The following is a 19,501-nucleotide window of genomic DNA, read 5'->3' on the forward strand; positions in this document are numbered from 1 at the left end:
AGCTGAACAAACCAAACAAATGGCCACAACAAATTATGTATTTGTATCAAGCAAAAAGATCCCTTTATTTTAAGTTTCATACTTCCCTAAAAGGAAGGATCTGGTCAAACATTTTACATGCTCTGGGAAGTACACAACTGAAAAGTGCCCGTCACAGTCACGTCCCACGGCGTGGGACGGCTTACAGAACATGTATAGCCTTAAGATTTTGAAATGTTGTAAGTTAGCCTTTAAACAATTGTATAAAGTATTTATTTTAATAAAAAAAATTATTTTTCAAAGACATAGGTGTTTCCCTGTTACCCCCCCACCCACAAGACTCACATGAAAACACTTAAAGTAGAAAACAAAGAAAAAGTCAAATAACAGGAAGAAAAGAGAAACTGGTTCACAGCGTATGATTTACTTCTGGACTCTCTTTCTCTTTTTTGAACCTTGAAGAGAAAATAAAGAAATTTAAAACATTAATCATTCATTTACAAAGGCAAAAGAATAGAAATATAAGTGTTTCCATAGTTATTAACATTTTAAAATTTATTGACCATGATGATTTGTAATAAAATTCACACAAAAAGGTATAACTGGTTAATATCCCAAAGATCTTAGAAAATTATGTCAATTTTTTAATATATCAAAACTAGCAAAGTCTACCTTCTAAGTTCCATCAGAACTCCTCCACTGGTAAAACACACCCAATTTACACAGCCCCTGAAACATTTCTCCCCAAAACTTTTATTGTATAATTTAAAGCATTAAATTTAATGTAGACTAGAGTGATAAGGTAAGTATTCATTTCCTTGGAGAACTGATGAGTTTACGCATATTATGAAAAGCAAGAAATTGTATTCCAAATGTGTTGTTGCTTTTAAAAACCTGTCACCTAGAGTCTTTAGGCAGGAAGGCACTGGACTATCCACAACAGTGTTTTCCACCAGTAATTACGTAGCTCCTGACCGAGGGGCCTTCTAGAGGAGCACCCCACAGGACATGGTCTAAGTAACTCAGGACAGCTCCTACCCAGCTGCTCCTGGGCTGGAATAAAACCATGATTCTCTACCGGGGCCGGAGAGAGCTGCGCCCTCAGGAAGCCCCCGACCCCCACCCCACCTCCCACCAGAGCGAGCGCAGAGGCAGAAGGCCATGTTTAAGGAAAGAGCACGCCAGTGTGAGGGCAGCGCATGCTTGTGATCAGTCAATGAGTGCACCCACAGACATCAATACCTCCTCTCTGATGCACAAAGCAGTCTCTGAATCTAGGACAAGACATCTGCCACACAGCTCTAACCATAAATGGTGTCTAAAGCTTTCCTGATCACAGATTAATTTAGTCACCTGACTAGAAGATCAGTTTAAAAATTAGTGGTCTTTTATTTTTCCAAGTTCTGGTTTCTATTCAACTGCCATACACTAAATCAGCGATTTTCAGCCGGTGTGCCGCAAGAATGTTTAAAACGCACTACCTATTTGGTCAGGAGCACTGCCCCTCTTCTCCTTAGATTATCAAATGAAAAAAATGACAATAGCCTTCCCGTGTAAATGAATTCAAATTATACCTATTTTTTTCAGATCTGCAAAACATAGTTTTTGGTGAATTTTAGTAATCAGTTTGTATATGCCATGAGATGAAAAGGGCAGAAAATCGCTGTACTAAATTAAAGCAAATTTCACAGATGAGTATCTTTTTTTTCCTGTCAACTGCATAGCCTATAAATACGGTGGTTTAAACCTGAGTTTTTTCTTCAACATCTGTGATATAGCTTTCTTTTAAAAGTATCCCACGGTAGATTTTTAGGGTTTTATTTCAAGAATTTTGAAATTAAGTTGCCATAGAAAACCAAGAAGGTTCTGATCTGCTGCGATTGGCAAAATGGGGCAGGACAAGATCAAGGTCAGTTCAGTGCGACAGCCCATCTCCTCCCTTCAGTAAATTTTCCACCTAGAGTCCACACTAAAGAGACTCGAGTTAACAACAATCGCAGCTACTTTCAAGTAGTATTGTCTCACTAACGTCCTAATTTGACATTTCACTCTTAAATTAAATACCACTGCTGCTCATCCTTTCAACTAGATTCAAAGTTCAATGCCATCACCACCTGGAATTGATTCCATACCCAGTATTATGCAACTAAGACACCTCTCTGCATGTATCAATTCAATATTTTCCTAATAATCCATTTTGATTGCTGCAGAAAAAAAATCTATTCCTCTTCCCATCTCTTTAAAGTATTTACTCATTTTAATACTATGCTACTACTGGTAAAAAGTCCCAATCACAAAACCAATGTATGTACAATTTAATATTTGAAAAATAAAATATACGAGTTTGGGGATCCTCTCCTCTGAGTTTATAATGCAGGAGGGAAAAAACAAGTGGGAAGTGTCTACGTAAGGTGCCCTCAACAATCTCTCTCTCTTGAGTAGAGCACAGATAATCAAGAAGTGAATATAAATCAAGCTTTCCTCAAAGAATCCTCAAGAAAGCCCTAAAATCCAAGGAACTTCGAAAATCAAGATAAGAACCGCCAGGACCGCTGCCGTGCACTGCGCAGTCTCCGAGCAGCGGGCGAACTACTGCGCAGTCTCCGAGCAGCGGGCGAACTACTGCGCAGTCTCCAAGCAGCGGGCGAACTACAGTCGCCATACAGATCATGACTACAGCAACTGACTCTTGGTCCAATTCTGGGATATTGGCATAGTTCTGAAATGCCAGAATACAGATTTTTTAAGGCTTGTCATTTTGAGGGGGAAAGAAATTACTTGCAGCAAATAACCAAATTTTCTCAATTGGTAAAAATTATGCCTTGCATAAAAATAAAAGAATTAGAGGCCTCTGTTCTTCTGAAAACCAACCCATCACCCCCTCTCTTTCTCTGAGGAAACCCACACAATACACATTTTGAAAGCTTTCAGAATGTGTTCTTACACAATAGACCCCCAACTCGTCGAAATGAGTTTAGGTGTATCAAGAAAATTATACACGTTTTTAAAACGGTCTAAATAGATATTAAAGGAAAGCTGCTCCCATTTTGCTAGGCACAGCATTCTGAAAGATCACATGGTGAGAAAAGTCTCTTACCATATTGTAAACCATAAATTGTGTTTGGAAATAAAATTGTTAATGAAGAAACTGACATTTCTAAAGCTTCTGTTAGAGGTAACCATTCTTCAAACACGTTTATGACAAAACCTTAAAGCTCTGAAACACAGAATTCACCGAAATGGATTGTATTTTTTTTAATTCAAATGTAATAATGTGCCTTCTTTAAGTTACTTTAAAACTGACGACCACAAACACATCCATTTTCCTGACCCCTTGGCATTTTTTTCTCCTAGAAGTAATACTATTTTACCATCTCAGGTGACGTTTCTCTCAGTTTTCAATATTTAGATAGTAAAATACCTTAACTAGCATTATACTTTAGGGAACTACTGAATCACAATGTTAAAATAGACTGCATTTATGTAAAGCAATTCAGAATGTATTTTTTTTTAATTCAGTGAAAGGAGAGGAGGCAGAGACAGACAGTAGCATGCACCCTGACCAGGATCCAACCAGCAAACCCACTAGGGGGAGATGCTCTGCTCATCTGGGGCATTGCTCTGTTGCTCAGCAACCAAGCTCTTCTCAGCGCCTGAGACAGAGGCCATGGAGTCATCCTCAGTGCTTGGGGCAACTACTTCTAATAGAGCCATGGCTGAGTAGGAGAAGAGAGAGAGAGAGAGAGAGAGAGAGAGAAGCAAGAGGGGGTAGAGAAGCAGATGGGCACTCTGTGTGCCCTGACCTGGAATCAAACCCAGATATTCACAAGGCGGGCCAATGCTCTAGCACTGAGCCAACCAGCCAGGGCCGCAATTCAGAGTTTATGTGAATAAGGGAGAATCTGTTTATTCTTTATCTTCCTTTTATATATATATAAAAAATCTGGACTGCTCTCCTTAAATTAGCAATGGGATCTACTGTTTTCATTAGTAAATAAAACAGAAACACTAATATAGTTTCTCACAATAAAAACTATCAGTATGAGGACCTGCAATTATATTTGTAGGTATAAAAACATTTTTCATAATTATAGACAAATTTGAAATCATTTATGCATCAAAACAAATTCCTCAGATGCCCAGAAAGCCAAGCTCATAACAACGGTCTCCATGCATTCAGGAGCAGCTGGAGTCTTCATGAACCACTGTGAGTTCAGTTTGATCTTAAATGGAGGTCAGCCTTACTAGAACAATGCAGGGCCTCTCCTCAGCAAACACTGCCAGTTTCAGGATTTAAGGGGGTTTTTAACGTGAGACTATGACTCTATCTTCATTTTGCTCCCCTCATTGTCACAGCTGCTACTGCTAGCCTCTGGCTGATATGCCTCGATGTACTACTGCTCAGCACTGCTCGCTTCCCAATGACAAAGTGAGCCAGACGGGCAGAGAGGGCCAGACAGTAGGCAGTGGAAGACGCAACAGAACAGGGACAGGGACTACGTCAGAAGCTGGGGCCTCCAGAGTGAACCTACATGCATGCTCTGCAGAGAGCCCAAGTGTTCTCTTGGGTAGACTCAGAGAAACAAGGATGTTCTTCTATCGGTAATACAGTGTGTCAGGAAAGTCATGGTGCACTTTTGACCGGTCACAGGAAAGCAACAAAAGACGATAGAAATGTGAAATCTGCACCAAATAAAAGGAAAACTCTCTCAGTTTCATACCTATTCAGTGTAGTTCAATGTGGACTCACGCACAGATTTTTTAGGGCTCCTTAGGTAGCTATCCCGTATAGCCTCTACAGACTCGTCACTGACTGATGGCCTACCAGAACGGGGTTTCTCCACCAAACTGTCGGTTTCATTCAACTGCTTATCCCACTGAGTAATGTTATTCCTATGTGGTGGCGCTTTGTTATAAACGCGCCGATATTCACATTGCACTTTGGTCACAGATTCGAATTTAGCGAGCCACAGAACACACTGAACTTTCCTCTGTACCGTCCACATCTCGACTGGCATGCCGTGGGCTGCTCCACTGTATACACGGTGTTACGTCATCATCTGCGCACGCGCGCATGCTGCCACATCATCCTATGGAAACTGGGAGGGTTTTCCTTTTATTTGGCACAGATTTCACATTTCTATCGTCTTTTGTTGCTTTCCTGTGACTAGTCAAAAGTGCACCATGACTTTACGGACACACCGTATATAACGAAAAAAATGTTGATATAATCAGAGTGAAGAGGATTCTCTTTGAAAGTTGCATTCCTGCCTGCTGCCAGCGGGCACTGGGGCCACTGTCACAGGGGAGGTCCAGCTCACCACTGACCGGTCTCAGTAGGGCACTCATGCTTTCGTGAAACCCTTTATGTAAAATAGGCCTTTCCCAGTAGAAACCAAAAGTCAAGGACTAAAAATCAAATAAACAAAAGGAAGATAGGAGAGAAACGACACTGTAGCCAGCACCAAATCTCTCTTCATAGAGCATCTCTTAGATCCCCGGGATCTGCCTACACCACAGGGCTGGCCATGTGTCAACCAGGCCGAAGTCCCACCCACCGGGCCCAGTGCAGAGGCTGCTGCTTTCGTTAAGGGAGTTCTGATTCTGGGCTATCCACACCGGAAGTGCCATCAGCACCAGTGTGCAAGCACCCACTGACTTTAGACCTTGGCCTTCTGCTTCAAGAGCTTTGAAAATGATGGTTTGATGCTTTAACTCCTTGCATCCCAACTTGCTGAGAGAAACAAGGGCCGGCGTTCTGGGGTCAAGAACGTTCTGGGGTCATAGCTGGCCAATGGTGGGAAGCTATGAACCGAGGGCCCAGCCAACGCTTGCCCACGCTCCCCAGCCACGTGGGCGGGTACAGGAAGGCGGGCCTAGAGTCGGGGTCCTGTCTACATCTAACCCCTTCTCTGTGGCTCTGCCATGTCAACGCCCAGGGCACTGGGCTCTACGTCTGCAAAACGGGAGAGGCTCCCGGTCCCAATTTCATGACTGCTGTGAACAGTAAATAAACACAACGTGTGTGCAGAAGGCATTGTCATACTCACGGTACAAAAACAAGGTCTTCTCCTATGATATTTATTATAAAATCTAAACGAGATGACTTCAATGGTTAACCCCTTACTTGAAAGGAGATGAGTTTACACATGGAAGGTAACAGGCAAGACCGTTCAACTTACGGGTGTGCATGCCTCCTTCTGTCGGCGCATCTGAGCACTCCATGTCTTCCACACTGGACGCCCCGCTCTTCTCAGCTTCCCTCTTTCGCTTCTTCTGTACAAAAGTTTAGAGAGAGAGCAAGAGATGGGGTTCGATGGTCAGACGAGTAAATACACAAACTTACTGCAATCAGTATACATGTGTGACCCTATTCAGGTATGCCAAAGAGAGGCCACCACGTGCTCCCTTTATGTGGAAAGGTGTCGTGCGCACAACACCTTTCCCTGCGCGCGCACCTTTCCCTGCGCGCGCACCTTTCCCTGCACACGACACCTTTCCTGCGCCTGACCCCTTTCCCTGCGCGCGCACCTTTCCCTGCACACGACACCTTTCCTGCGCATGACCCCTTTCCCTACGCGCGCACCTTTCCCTGCGCACGACACCTTTCCCTGCGCGCGACACCTTTCCCTGCACACGACCCCTTTCCCTACGCGCGCACCTTTTCCTGTGCGCGACACCTTTCCACATAATGGGAGCATGTGGCGGCCTCTCTTTGGCACATCCGAATGCCCAGCCTCACTACTCTTGCACTTTGGGGACACAGTTAAAATAAGGGTGACCTGAACATAAGCACCGTGATACTGCAACAGTCCATCCAGTCACCCAGACATCTGCTAAGTGACTGACGGGTGGTGGAAACGCCGGACAACAGGATGATTCAGTGCCAGGAAGGGTGACGAGAGACTCCGTCCCGCTACTCAGAGCGGTACGCGACTTAAAACTTACTGTTTCTGAAACTTCCCATTTAATATTTTCAGACCACGGCTGAGTGCAGGTAACTGACACCGAGGAAAGAGAAATGTGGAGCGGGGGGGGGGGGGGGGGGGGTGTCGGCCAGGAGGGACCACTGTACACAACTTCAGGGCAGCGGGCACCTGAGGAAGGGAGGCTGGGAGACCATGGGATGAAGAGAACTTCAGGGATTCAGCTGGTCTCAGCAGTGGATGTGGCTGTACCTCTTCATGCCACTCGGTCCTGAAAGCCACGTGCTAGCTTCCAGGACTGAGCCTGGGGAAACTGGCCAGGAAAGCCTGGTGCTGTACGCACTCTGGTATTACCGCTGAGGACAATGGCACTCCTCCTCCCATTTTACAGTGTGTGTCTGTGGGCTGCGGGTGCATTTTCTTTTGGCCTATTTTTGTTAAAAGTTTAAGAGGGCCATAAACCTTACAGTAAAGGAAGGGTCTTAAAAGCACACAGCTCTCCCCAGATCTCAGAGACAGGTGGGAGTTTCTGCCAGCCTCTCCGCCTTCCCTATTTTCTATTTACTCTTCCAGATGCGTGTCACTTAGGAGTTCATGCAGTATTCTGTCGCCGTCCATTCTTCCCAACTGTTCAGCTTCCTTTTATTATTTTCCATCATGACACATTTTCTAGCTACTTCATACCTGTGTGAAGTTTTTAAATCACTTAACTGCTCTATACGTAGGTATTAACTATAGAAGGACCTTAGCAATAATTTAAAACTTCGCGTTTTCCATGTAACTTTATCCTATGTAGTCTCTCAAATTTAAATGTGTTAAAATGCAAATTATAACTCAATTTCTCTAGGTTGCCTAAAATAAGTCTGTTATCATTTAGGAAATCATCTGATACTTGGCAAATTTCACAGCTTCACAATGCGTCAGAGCGTCCTCATTTGTACTCTCTAACAATCAACATGAGGTTCAACCTCATCTGGGAACCCCCTCGCTCCAGGACAGCCCCGTTCTTCCCGACAGCAGCGTGGGTTCTGTTCCAAAGACATGCTCAGAGAGCCCGCTCCCCTCAAGCCACAGTACCTTCAATCCCCCGTGGTCAGAACTGAGGCTACCTATTACTACAACCAAGCCAACTGTTTCAAAATATTCTTAAGGTGGGCAGAAAGACTGAAACTCAGAGACACCCACCCTGTTTCTACAGAAAAGTTCCACAAATACAGAAGTAAGGACTTGACTAAAGCTTAGGGAGCTTGAAAAGCTTCACTTTGCAGATCTGTACGTGGAGACAGCCCTTCTCAGAAATAGCCGTGAGAGTGGATGCAACTTCACGTAACTGATGAGAGGAGGGGAGGGAAGCGCCTTCCATCTTCCTTCTCCAAAGTGTTGCTTCGTGATTACCATCTCAACCCTGCTGGGCTGAACAGATTGGTTCGATAATTACACACACTAACGGCAGTGGGCAGGTAACCCTCAGCTGGCACAGGGCAGCTCCCCCGTGAGAACCTCCATATGCAAACCGCACTGGCGGCGTGCATTAGGCACACCCTTCCCGCCCGCCGGCGCGCAGGCCTGATTAACGCCGGCCAGGACTCCAAGGTTAGCGTGTCAGCAGATCTGTGATGCATTAGGCAGGAATAAACACAGACACTTTTGTTTATTCGGACTGAAATTAAGGAGGAATATTTCAATACTGCATTGCTGTCTGGATGGGAGAAAATGCATTTTACAGTTTTTAGGAGGGCAGACTTCTGAATGCTCATTATAAAGGGAGCCATCCAATACATCCTACCCACGAACCCAATGCATTCATCTTGTTTTCAAGCTTAGCCAATAAAAAGCTTGCTTCATCTCCTGCAGGTAAATGACATGGGGATGAAAACCAGACAGTATTCACCCAGCCAAAGAAACACCGTGTTTGTGTTTGAAGTAGTGTACCTTAGGGCAAGCACTGAATTTCGCCCACACGTCAGCTGGGGATCTCCTGCCCAGCTTTCCCGATAATGTATGTTGTCTGCATAGAAAGAACCAATGGTCTACAGACTATGACCAATTTTTTTAAAACAAGCCAAAAAACTTCCCATTTAACAGTATCTAAGTACAAACTGCCAGTTATAAAAACAGCCACAAGGATGAAAAGTACAGCACGAGGAATACAGTCAATAACATTGCAATAACTCTGTATGGTGTCAGACAGCCACAGGAGTTCCCGGGCAAACACTGCATAAGGTATATAAATGTCCAGCAACTGGGACACACCCCTGAAACATAATGCTGTATGTCAACTGTGATCAAAAAGTAATTTTTTTTTTTTTAAAAAGGAAGGGAATCCTGACCCATGCACAACACGGATGGACCTCAAGGACATTATGTTGAGGGAAATAAGCCCAACAGCATGTGAGTCCACTTATCTGAGGCCCCAGAGCAGCCAGGCTCAGAGACAGAAGGCTGAATGGGCCGCCAGGAGCGGGGTGGGGATGGGGGTGTAGAACAGGCACAGAGCTCTGCTCTGCAAGATGAAAAGCGTCTGGAGACGATGGCGGTGACGGTGCACAACGTGACGGGACTGGAAATACCACTGACTGTGTACTTCAAAATGGCGAAGACGAAAAATTTTGTTATGTGCATTTTACCACCAAAAAAAAAATTTTTTTTTAAGTCTCTGCTATTCATCTGATAAGGCAATGAGTAAAATTCCTAACAATCTGCTGCCAGCTTGTCTCCTGATTTTCTCCAAATGCTCTGCTTTGTTATCTGTCAGCACCCTGGGCGTCGGTGGGGCCACACTTGTCCCGTGGGCTGTGGGGGCTGTGGGGAAAGGGTCCAGGACCGCGCCCCTGGTGCCGGGTCAGAGGGTGCTCCGGTCCCGTATGTAAACGGCGTGGTATCTGCATGGAACCTGTCTTCAGACACAGGCTACGCAGGGTGTGTCCACACATCTCTGCATTCACGTGGATTCAGCGTAGTGCTCGGCATGTGGCAAATTCAAGTTTTGCTTTTTAGAACTTCCTGGGGGGTTTTTCCCCAAGCACTTTAAATCTCAGTTTGGTTACATCCACAGGTGCAACGCCTGCAGATACAAAGAGCTGGCTATATTTCGGTTCTCTTCGGTTGTCAAGAAAACAGCTTGACAACGTGCCTGTGCTGGTCCCTGATTCCATCATATTGCATACCAGGCACAGGTTCCTTGCCTAGCATTTCTAAACAACACCAAAATATTGTATGACACACAAAAATAACTCAAAACTTTAGAGTTTTCTTTTAATTCAGAACAGCTAACTATCTTCAAAAAATTAGCTTTCTTTCAAAGGGCATTAGTGTACATGTTACACATTGTATTTTTGAAGCGTTTAGATATGATAGGCTAAAATTTACTTAATTAGCAGCTTCTCATTTCCAATTTAGAAATAGGAGGAGAAATCAGCTAGATGCATTTGGACTGACAATTTACTAATAGTCTAAACACTGATTGGAGAGGAGTTAACAACTTAAAGCTGTTTTAATGGAAAAGATTCAAATCCAGAGGCAAAAATCCAAAGGCCAATTCTTTGCTTCCCAAGTCAAATTTGAAAAGCTCACATCTAGATGCTTCCATCAGCCCCTGAGAAAACCCAGATGGCTAGAGCAAAGGCTGGCTACTCACGGGCTCTTGTTGGGCTTTTCCCCTTGATACAAAAGTCATAAATGTTTACCATAAAAATGTAGAATATACAGCCTAAAGCTGGTAAATGTTTGCTACTACACCTGTGTCAAAGAACAAGGAACTCTGCACTAACCAGCTAACTTACTCACTATCTGATGACCGTTGCCTCGAGTCACCATGCAGAGTATGTACTTCATAAATTACTATTACATTCCTGAACAGTAACCAAAAATAGGATTTTTTGTTCAACAGTAACTTAAAAACAACAACACTAGGACATTCTTCCATGGAGGTAAACCAACCACAGGTGTTACACCACAATATTTACAAAAACAGTGGGTTTTAGTTAAAATTCATTATAGAGACAGAAAAAAACAAGGTGGAGACAGAAGGAAGCTAAGAGTCTGCTCAGGGATTCTCCACTGGTGATGGTGACAAGACCAGAGCTCTCTGTCAGCATTAGAATCCCCGGGCTGAGCTACGTGGCCTCCTGATGTGACTTGTCACTTGAAGCAGCAGCTTCTCGTGGTGCTTGCTTGCACTCCGCTGTACCCTTTCCTACAGAGTCACAGCCCACGTCCGCGTGGTGTGCGCGGCCCACTTCCAGGGTCCTCTCAGTCCTCTCCCCCAGGGTGCCCCGGAGGGCAAGGACATGGTCCCACTGAGCACTTCCTCCACAATGTCACTGCCTTTGTCCGCAGAGGGAGGGGCCACCACGTGTCTACTGAGCAGCCACTGCGCCTGCCATTGCTACAGGCATCTCTCTGAAGCTGAAGAATAGCTGCTAACAAAAAGATTAAGGAGGACGTAATTTTAACTTTCATAAAAACATGAAACACACACAAGTTATATCAAAAACTATACTGATGCAAGAAATCATTTCAGAGTTCCCAAATGACCCTCCTTAAATAAGTATCCCACATAATTCCACATACACAGGGTCCCATTCTATGAAGTTTCAAACTCTACGCATCACAGGCACGACCTCATCGGCACTTGATTTCATTTGTCTTGTTATTTTTGTTTAATTTTTCTGTCAACACTGATGAGTTATCCACTCTGGAGGTGGGAAGAGGACGTCAAACTCAAGTGATTTTGCTAACTATTAACAAGTCTGGGGAAAGGGTTCAGCAAAAGAAAATGCTTAAATACACGTCTAACAATGTCTTGAATATCTTGTTCTCCAGTAGTTCAAGCTATCTCACTCTTGTAATACCATGAAGAATGAAGAATTTACTGTCATTTGAAAATGCAGCAAAAATTACTGCTAATTCGTGAGTGTGCCAAAAAATACCGATGCGTGTATAAGCTGTCAGAATACACACACACACACACACACACACACACACACACACACACACTTCATCTGGTTGGCAGTGAGAATTGATTGTTTGCACATGGGCAACACTTTTTTTAGCAAAAGCAATGTGTCTACTTGCTTATCTGGGCAAGTGTGTTTGTGTCCCTCCTGAGGCTGGGCCTCGGGACCGACAGCCGCTGCGGAGCCCCAGTGCCGCTCGCTTCCAGACAAGGCAGTCAGTGCTGAGCAGAGCCTGGCACAAGCTGAGCTCGGGTCACGTGCTCTCCGGGGGCAGCCCGTGCGCGAGAGCTGACGCTCATCGCTTTCCTGTAGTAACGGAAACCAGTCTGGAAAGAGCCCCCAACATTTCTGAAACCAATGCATCCAATTTCCAACTTGTTGGCAACAGTGGCCTTTCACAGCTCTAATATCATTCATATCACAAGGACCGTGACACTTCAAACCTGATCAAACCTTCAGTCACTTAACAACTGAAAGAAGTTTCCACAGATTCAGTAAACTGAAGGCTAGAGCAGTATGTCACTGTATTCTGTTCTAAGTTGGAATTAATGACACCTCTTCACTCAGTACCATTAATGTTAAAAACTTTTAGCAGTTAAGGTGTTTTAAGGGCAGTTTATGAAGAGAAGCAAATGGGTGCCTAGTTATGCTTTCATTGTCTTTCTTTATGCCTCATATGACAAGAAGATTTCTAAGTGCCTTGAGCACCACTGAGAAAGAAAGCTACCGTATTTTTTGCTCCATAAGACGCACCTGACCATAAGACACATCTAGGGTTTTAAGGAGGAAAATAAGAAAAAAAATATTCTGAACCAAATGGTCTGTTAAAATATTTAATAAAATGCCATATCTTTCACTCCGTAAGATGCACGGGCATTTTCCTCTCCATTTTTGGGGGAAAAAAAGTATGTCTTAAGGAGCAAAAAATAAGGTATGTAAATGCATAACAAATTCATGGCTGCGTGGTCCTGGACAAGTCACCTACCCTCTTGAATTTTTAGTTTCATCATTTGTAAGCAGATGTATCTCACATCAAGGCTGTCAAGTATACAAAAAATAATTTAAAGCACTTACAGAATACAAAGCACTACATAAATGTTTAATGACAGCCTAAAATTTAACAGTCGATATCCTATTACTATTGAGACCCCTGGAGAATTCTGAAAATAAAGCATAAGACTCATAAGCTGGAACCCTGCAAACTGAAAAGGCCAGTATTTATATAAAGATAAATATTTCAGTGAAAACTAAACTCCACGTATATGCTGGGGAGGAATTCAAGGATCCCAAGCCATACATGAATCAGTTTCTTACAAAACAAATCAGGCTTGAGTTCTATTAAACACAGGCTAGCTGACCTCCCCCAAGTAAGGCTATGTCCACGTGACACCTACTTCCCAGACTCTCAGGCACAGGATGGCAGACGAAACTTCCAGCACTCCCAGGCCTGTGCTTCCTGCCCTCTACTTGTAATACTGCAGCCTATATCAGTGGTCCCCAACCCCCGGGCCGCGGACCGATACTGGTCCGTGGACCATTTGGTACCAGTCCGCAGAGACATAAATAACTTACATTATTTCCACTTTATATTTAAGTCTGAACTATGTTTTATTTTTAAAAAATGACCAGATTCCCTGTTACATCCATCTAAGACTCACTCTTGATGCTTGTCTCAGTCACGTGATACATTTATTCATCCCACCATAAAGGCTGGTCCGTGAAAATATTTTCTGACATTAAACTGGTCCGTGGCCCAAAAAAGATTGGGGACCACTGGCCTATATCACTCAACAGCTCCAGGAAAAACGTTAACTTCAAATTCACTAATTTGGTTTATATGATATATTTTAATTATGAATAAGGTATAGAACTGCATTTTGGAGTCTTTATTTCACAGTAACTACCATCTTTGTTGCAAAATCAACTTCTACCAATTCCCAGTCATTTCCTATTCAAAGCAAGCCAGCCTTCATTCCCATCTGCCTAATATACCCTATTTCATAAACTGAACTTTTAAGTTTCTAAGAGCATAGCTCAAAAAGTGTTAACAGATCCAGACGAAAAGTTCTGTGTTATTTTCTTGACATCAAGAAACCAGAAAGACTTGAGAAAAAGTCAGAGAAACAACATGAACAAGAATCATGCATTAATATTTACTGATCTCATTATGTGTCCAGCACTATTCTAAGCACTTTATATATTTCATTTAACCCACGCAACAATTTTACAAGCAAGACAGATAACATTACTTCCACAAAAAGGGAGTTTTTAAAAAATTCATATCTTATTTAAAAAAATCAACTTCAACAATCTAAATTTATACAATTAAAACAAACAGCTTCTATTACTCTGTGATACTAAAAAAGTTACACATATTTTCACCAAATTTAGAGGGTATATTTGGAGTAATCTTACTTAAACTACAGGCAACAGGATACAAATGAAACAGTGCATGAGGCCTTCTCAGTCCTGAAGAGCTGGGAAGCTAGCTCCACCAGAGCGGCGGCGGCCACCCAGCTGCACTGAAGGCTTTGCTCTTGTTCAACTCTGCTCTGGGCTGAGTGCCCGCGGGGACTTACCCAACAACAGTTAGTGATTTTTCAGAGGACCTCTAGGGAAGCCAACTAGCGTTAACAGAACTTTAAAAAAACAAAACCTTTAGACATGGAAAGAACGGCTATGTACTCCATTCATTAGGAGCAACAGTCTCTACTGTCTGAAAATGGACAAATAAAATATAATCTGCAGTGCCACCCCCAGACCTACTCAATGACTCTCTAGGGTCCACACCTAAGACAGTCTAAGGCAGTGGTCCCCAACCCCCAGACCGGTCCGTGGGCCATTTGGTACCGGTTCGCAGAGAAAGAATAAGTAACTTACATTATTTCCGTTTTACTTATATTTAAGTCTGAACGATGTTTTATTTTTAAAAAATGACCAGACTCCCTCTGTTACATCCATCTAAGACTCACTCTTGATGCTTGTCTCGGTCACGTGATACATTTATTTGTCCCACCCTAAAGGCCGGTCCGTGAAAATATTTTCTGACATTAAACTGATCCGTGGCCCATAAAAGGTTGGGGACCACTGGTCTAAGGGACAGTCCGTTTTTTGTTGGCTTGAGCAAGCAACGTAATCAAAACCCCACTGTAAACAGCTAACAGCAGTATTCATGTCCTTAGAACTTGCTGAGGTCGTTCCAGTAAATTACGCTGTTCTTGCCCCAGACGGGATAGGAAGGAATTCTTTAAGGATGACACTACACATTATTGATCTTCATAGCCCGGAGACCCAGCTTGGACCATGTACTTAAATCAGAGTTATACACAATTGTTGAATGTTGATTTAAGAGTGCACTCTAAATCCAGTAACTGTTGAAACTCTATTGCCAGATTCTAACGAAAGTGTTTAGTTTAATCAACAATGAAAATCTCTGGCTGTGCTTTCTAAGGGCAGATTGATCCTTAGACTCTTTCTTCTTCAGCTTTCTGTCATCCCAAAATACTGAGCTTTAAATAAAACTCTTAGGCATTGAGACTAAAAACTCTTCCAAGAGAGAAAATTCATATTTCACTCTAGTTTCCAAATACACTGTATCTCAATCCAGCATGGTTATAAAAAAATGCATAGAAACCTTGCTTCATTCCATTGGTGCTCAAACCTTACAGGTTTTCCCATAATGTATATGCGAGGAACATAAAGAGAAACATATACTGAATAGATTACACCTGCTCCCTTTCCAAAAGAGATTTGAGTCTGATACATACAAAGAACACATAGTTTTTTCTTATTTTTTCCCTAAGCTTACTGTGGTAAACACTTTATGATATATTTAAGTCAAAGAGATTATGCTGTGTTATGCTGTACACCTTAAACTCATACAGTTCTGGACGTCAACTATATAGCAATGAAACCGGAAACACTAAAGATAGAAAATAAGGCGTGTGCAAAGATTTGTTATCAATGTAAATGCTGTCAGACAAAATCAGCTCTTGAGCTGGAGGAAGCACTGTATAATGAAGAGTCAAGACACTTCAAGTTCCAAAGCTTGACTTTGTTTTGCATAAATCACATTATAATCTCTAAAGTCCTTTGCAAACCTAAAAATGAATTTTTGAGAAATAAATAGGTTCAAAAACAAAACTGGTTTAAATATGGACTATCTGAATAATAAATCTTAAAAAAACTTTAAAAATCATGACAAAGAAAACAGAGGAGTGAGCAAATATGCTAATTTTAAGGATTACTACTATAGTTTCTATAATCATAGAATCGTACTTAATGCTGAGCTTCCTGGTAACCAAAGCAATTTAAAATAAATAAATAAAAGATATCCTGTTTATGTAAACTTTGCTAAAAAAGAAACAGAATACTAATCTCTCAACAGAGAAAGATTTTCCTTGTCGAGAGCCCCCTCTGCTTTTATGTGTCTTAAACATGCGGTATTTACAATTAAATTGGAAAAATTGTTCTAGGGTTTAAACAACAAGAAAAAAAGAAGATAATTTTAAAATATTGGTCTGGCCCAACTCTTTCACTTTTACAAAAAAAAAACAACAACAACAAAAGGCCAACAAATCTACTAACTCGCCTCCAGCTAGAGAGGCTTCATGATCTTACCTCACCCTTTCGTTAATTTCTCTTCCCTACTAAGAACAGTCCTGTGTTAGCCACGAAGACAAAAAAAGTCAAATAAAGCAGTAAACTCATAAAGGAAGCCTCCAAATATTTCCCCTTGGTATTCCCAGTCCCCTCCAAATGAAGCCGTACAGAAACAGGGGTGATCAACAGGACATTTCCAGCCTTCTGAGCTGCTCCAGGGCACAGAGAATCAATCGTAAGGGCACAGATGTTAGCTCCGCAGCAGGCTGCCCTACTCAGCTGGAGGGTCGGCCAACCCGCAGAAACCACATTCCCTCCAGCGCACCGGTCCAAACGGCGGTTTGTAAAGGAAGGGGGAACGGCACTGGGCAAGTTCCTGCTGCAGCAGACCGTTACTTCTCAGTCAGCAGAATTTCAGAGAACACCGCCCTACGAGTGGGCTGGAAATGTCAGGTAAGGCAGTCTGCTCTGAGCGCCAAGCCGCCCGCTGCCCGCCGGCCGCCGCGGACACTGCCCTGGGACACTCAGGCTACCACCTCACTCCCTCGTTTCAACGCTGACCGTAGCTTTTAGCACACTATTGACCACGAAATTGAGCAGATACAATTAACACAAAACTTACAGAAAAAACAATGTATGCAAATATTAATTAAATGAGTGTAATTTCCAATTCTGTGATGAAATTACAGATCTACTATTTGCCAAAAAGTCAAATTCATGATCCAATTTCAAAATTCCAATCTCCTCCTTTGTAAGTCAGAATGATTAAAATATTTTAATTTGCTACTACTTACTGTAAAGAGAAAACTTGTTTTTAACCCTTTCCTCCTAGTTTGGAATATGAAATTTCCAAAGGAAACTCCTACAGCTTAGAGTTAACAACAGTAACACTGGTCAATCATGTAAACATCATTCTTCCAGAAGTAGTTTGCCCTGTCAATATAAAAGCACCTAACACATTTTATTCATTATAGATTAGAAAGAAAATCAATGTCAATAATTATTAGAAATAACCAATAATAATCCAAAAAGTTAACGCATACCTGTAAAATCTCAAGAGTAAGGTGCTACCAAGAGTTATTTATTGGTCACACAATACTTCTACCATAAAGTTCATTTACTTCTTAACATTTCTCTCTAAACAATCAATTGCCTTATATGCATACACAGCACTTTACATAATGACATTTCAGTAAAGGCAAAATCATGTCCCAACGGTAAAAACACCAACAAATAAGAAAACTTTCAAATGGTAATTTTTCAATACCAATTTTCAGGTAATAAATACGTGGACCACACCGACAAACAAGAAAAAACTGAGACCCGGTCAACCCCAGGGGCTGACTTGGAAGAAGAGATGCACAAACTATGAATGAGTGCCTCATCAGAACCCTCTGCCAGACAGGACTGTCCCAAGTTAGAATATTAAAAAAATAACTTGCTACTGTACATGATATGTTTATAAATATTTTCCTACAACCTTCTATATATTTTTCTGTATCATAAAGAGCTTGCCTTTAGATAATGGTGATAGATATTTAATTGCCAAGCAATCTGTTATTTTCCTCACTGAGCTACTGATTCACCCTACTAAAATGAAAAGCAGTACTTGTTGCAGAGGCTAACTCAAGAACAAGACTCACCTTGGGTGCAGCCTTCGCCTTCAAACCGCCATTCTCCACGACGCTGAGCTCCAGTCTGCCGTCGTCCTTGCTTCCGATGGACCTCAGTCCTTGTAAAAGAATCTCGTGTAGATTTTGATACAGAGGTTTCTCTGCATACTCCAGTAACTTCACTGTCTCCATGTATTTAGCAATTTCATCTAAAAGAATAGCACACTTACTTTGTAATTTTTAAATCATAAATATAACGTATTTATCCCTCCTAAGAAAACAATCTATGGTTATAGCTAAATTAGAACTAAAATGTATAGCTCGTTAAATGATGTTTTTTCGATCATATTTTCAATGAAAAGTTTGGTTTTGAACTCAGGCACTGTCAGATAATAGTCAAAATAAAAAATGTTTTGAGATACAATGTAAAAAAAAAAACATTTTTGCAATTGTGAGTCAATAAGAAGACATACTTAAAATTTAAACATGCATAAAAATAACTGCTTCATTTTTAAAGCTATCAAAACTACTTACGGACCTAGTACATAGATTATGAAAATGTGCTTACGTACAAAGAACATCATAGCCACTGTTTTTTTCCCTTGGCTTCTTTGTGTAAATGAGATATAAAACATACCGAAAACAGGCTGAAGCAAGAAGTACGGTCTGGTTTTCCCGTGAAGAGAAAGACCTCCTCCTGAATGATCAAAGGCTCACTGTGCGGTGAGGCAGAACCACACCCACAGGAAGAAGCCGTACCAGGCAAGGCCAGCACTTCTCAGCACCGGGTCTGAGGACCGAAGCGACACACAGGTCGCTAAGAGTAGATCAAAGTGTTCTCACCCTAAAACAAGCTAACTGTGTGAGGTAACAGATGTGTGCATTATCTTGATTTTCATAGTCATTCTACAATGTATATGTATATCAAAACATCATGCGATACACTTTAATATATAATTTATGTTGTCAATGACTCCTCAATAAATTAAAAAATAAAAACATGCAGAACACCCAGGCAACAACACGAACAAACTTCACAAACACAACTCCGAGTGAAAGACGGACAATCAAACGGAACTAGACTGGCAATTCCATAAGGGCAGGATTTTATGTCTTATTCATGCTATAATTTCATTTCCATGTAGTTTGGAAACCAGTCTGGCATTGGAAGCTGGGTAGTGATTCATTAGGCTAGAGGGACAGGCTGGGACCAGGGGCGAGTTTCTTGACACCTATAACGTTCCATTTCTTGATGTAGCTGGTAGGTCGCAACTTGAAATAGCATGAGATCTGGGTGGACCTCCATCAGAGAGAGACAAGTAGGTGAAGCCTTGAAAAGACCTCTAACTACATCCAAACTGACCACGTCACGCCACCTCCATGCCACCTCGGGCTTGGGCTGGGTTGTGACAGGAGCCTCCCA

The 19,501-nt window shown here is 42.2% G+C and overlaps 1 protein-coding gene across 3 annotated transcripts in view; it reads right to left on the bottom strand.

The window, feature by feature from the left end:
• Window positions 1–310: 310 nt before the first annotated feature.
• Window positions 311–19,501, bottom strand: part of LOC136376545 (serine/threonine-protein kinase VRK1-like) — a 72,584-nt gene continuing 53,393 nt past the window's right edge. For 2 of the 3 annotated variants that reach the window (XM_066342671.1, XM_066342669.1), the window contains exons 11-13: window positions 18,109–18,287; window positions 6,162–6,255; window positions 311–434 (exon numbers count right to left, since the gene is read on the bottom strand). In XM_066342671.1, the coding sequence (XP_066198768.1) occupies window positions 403–434; window positions 6,162–6,255; window positions 18,109–18,287 (305 nt within the window). In that variant the 3' untranslated portion in view covers window positions 311–402. The remainder of the gene's footprint in view (window positions 435–6,161; window positions 6,256–18,108; window positions 18,288–19,501) is intronic. The other variant, XM_066342670.1, reaches the window with a different exon arrangement.

Source organism: Saccopteryx leptura, chromosome 6 (genome assembly GCF_036850995.1).
Source record: "Saccopteryx leptura isolate mSacLep1 chromosome 6, mSacLep1_pri_phased_curated, whole genome shotgun sequence".
Classification (NCBI taxonomy): Eukaryota; Metazoa; Chordata; class Mammalia; order Chiroptera; family Emballonuridae; genus Saccopteryx; species Saccopteryx leptura.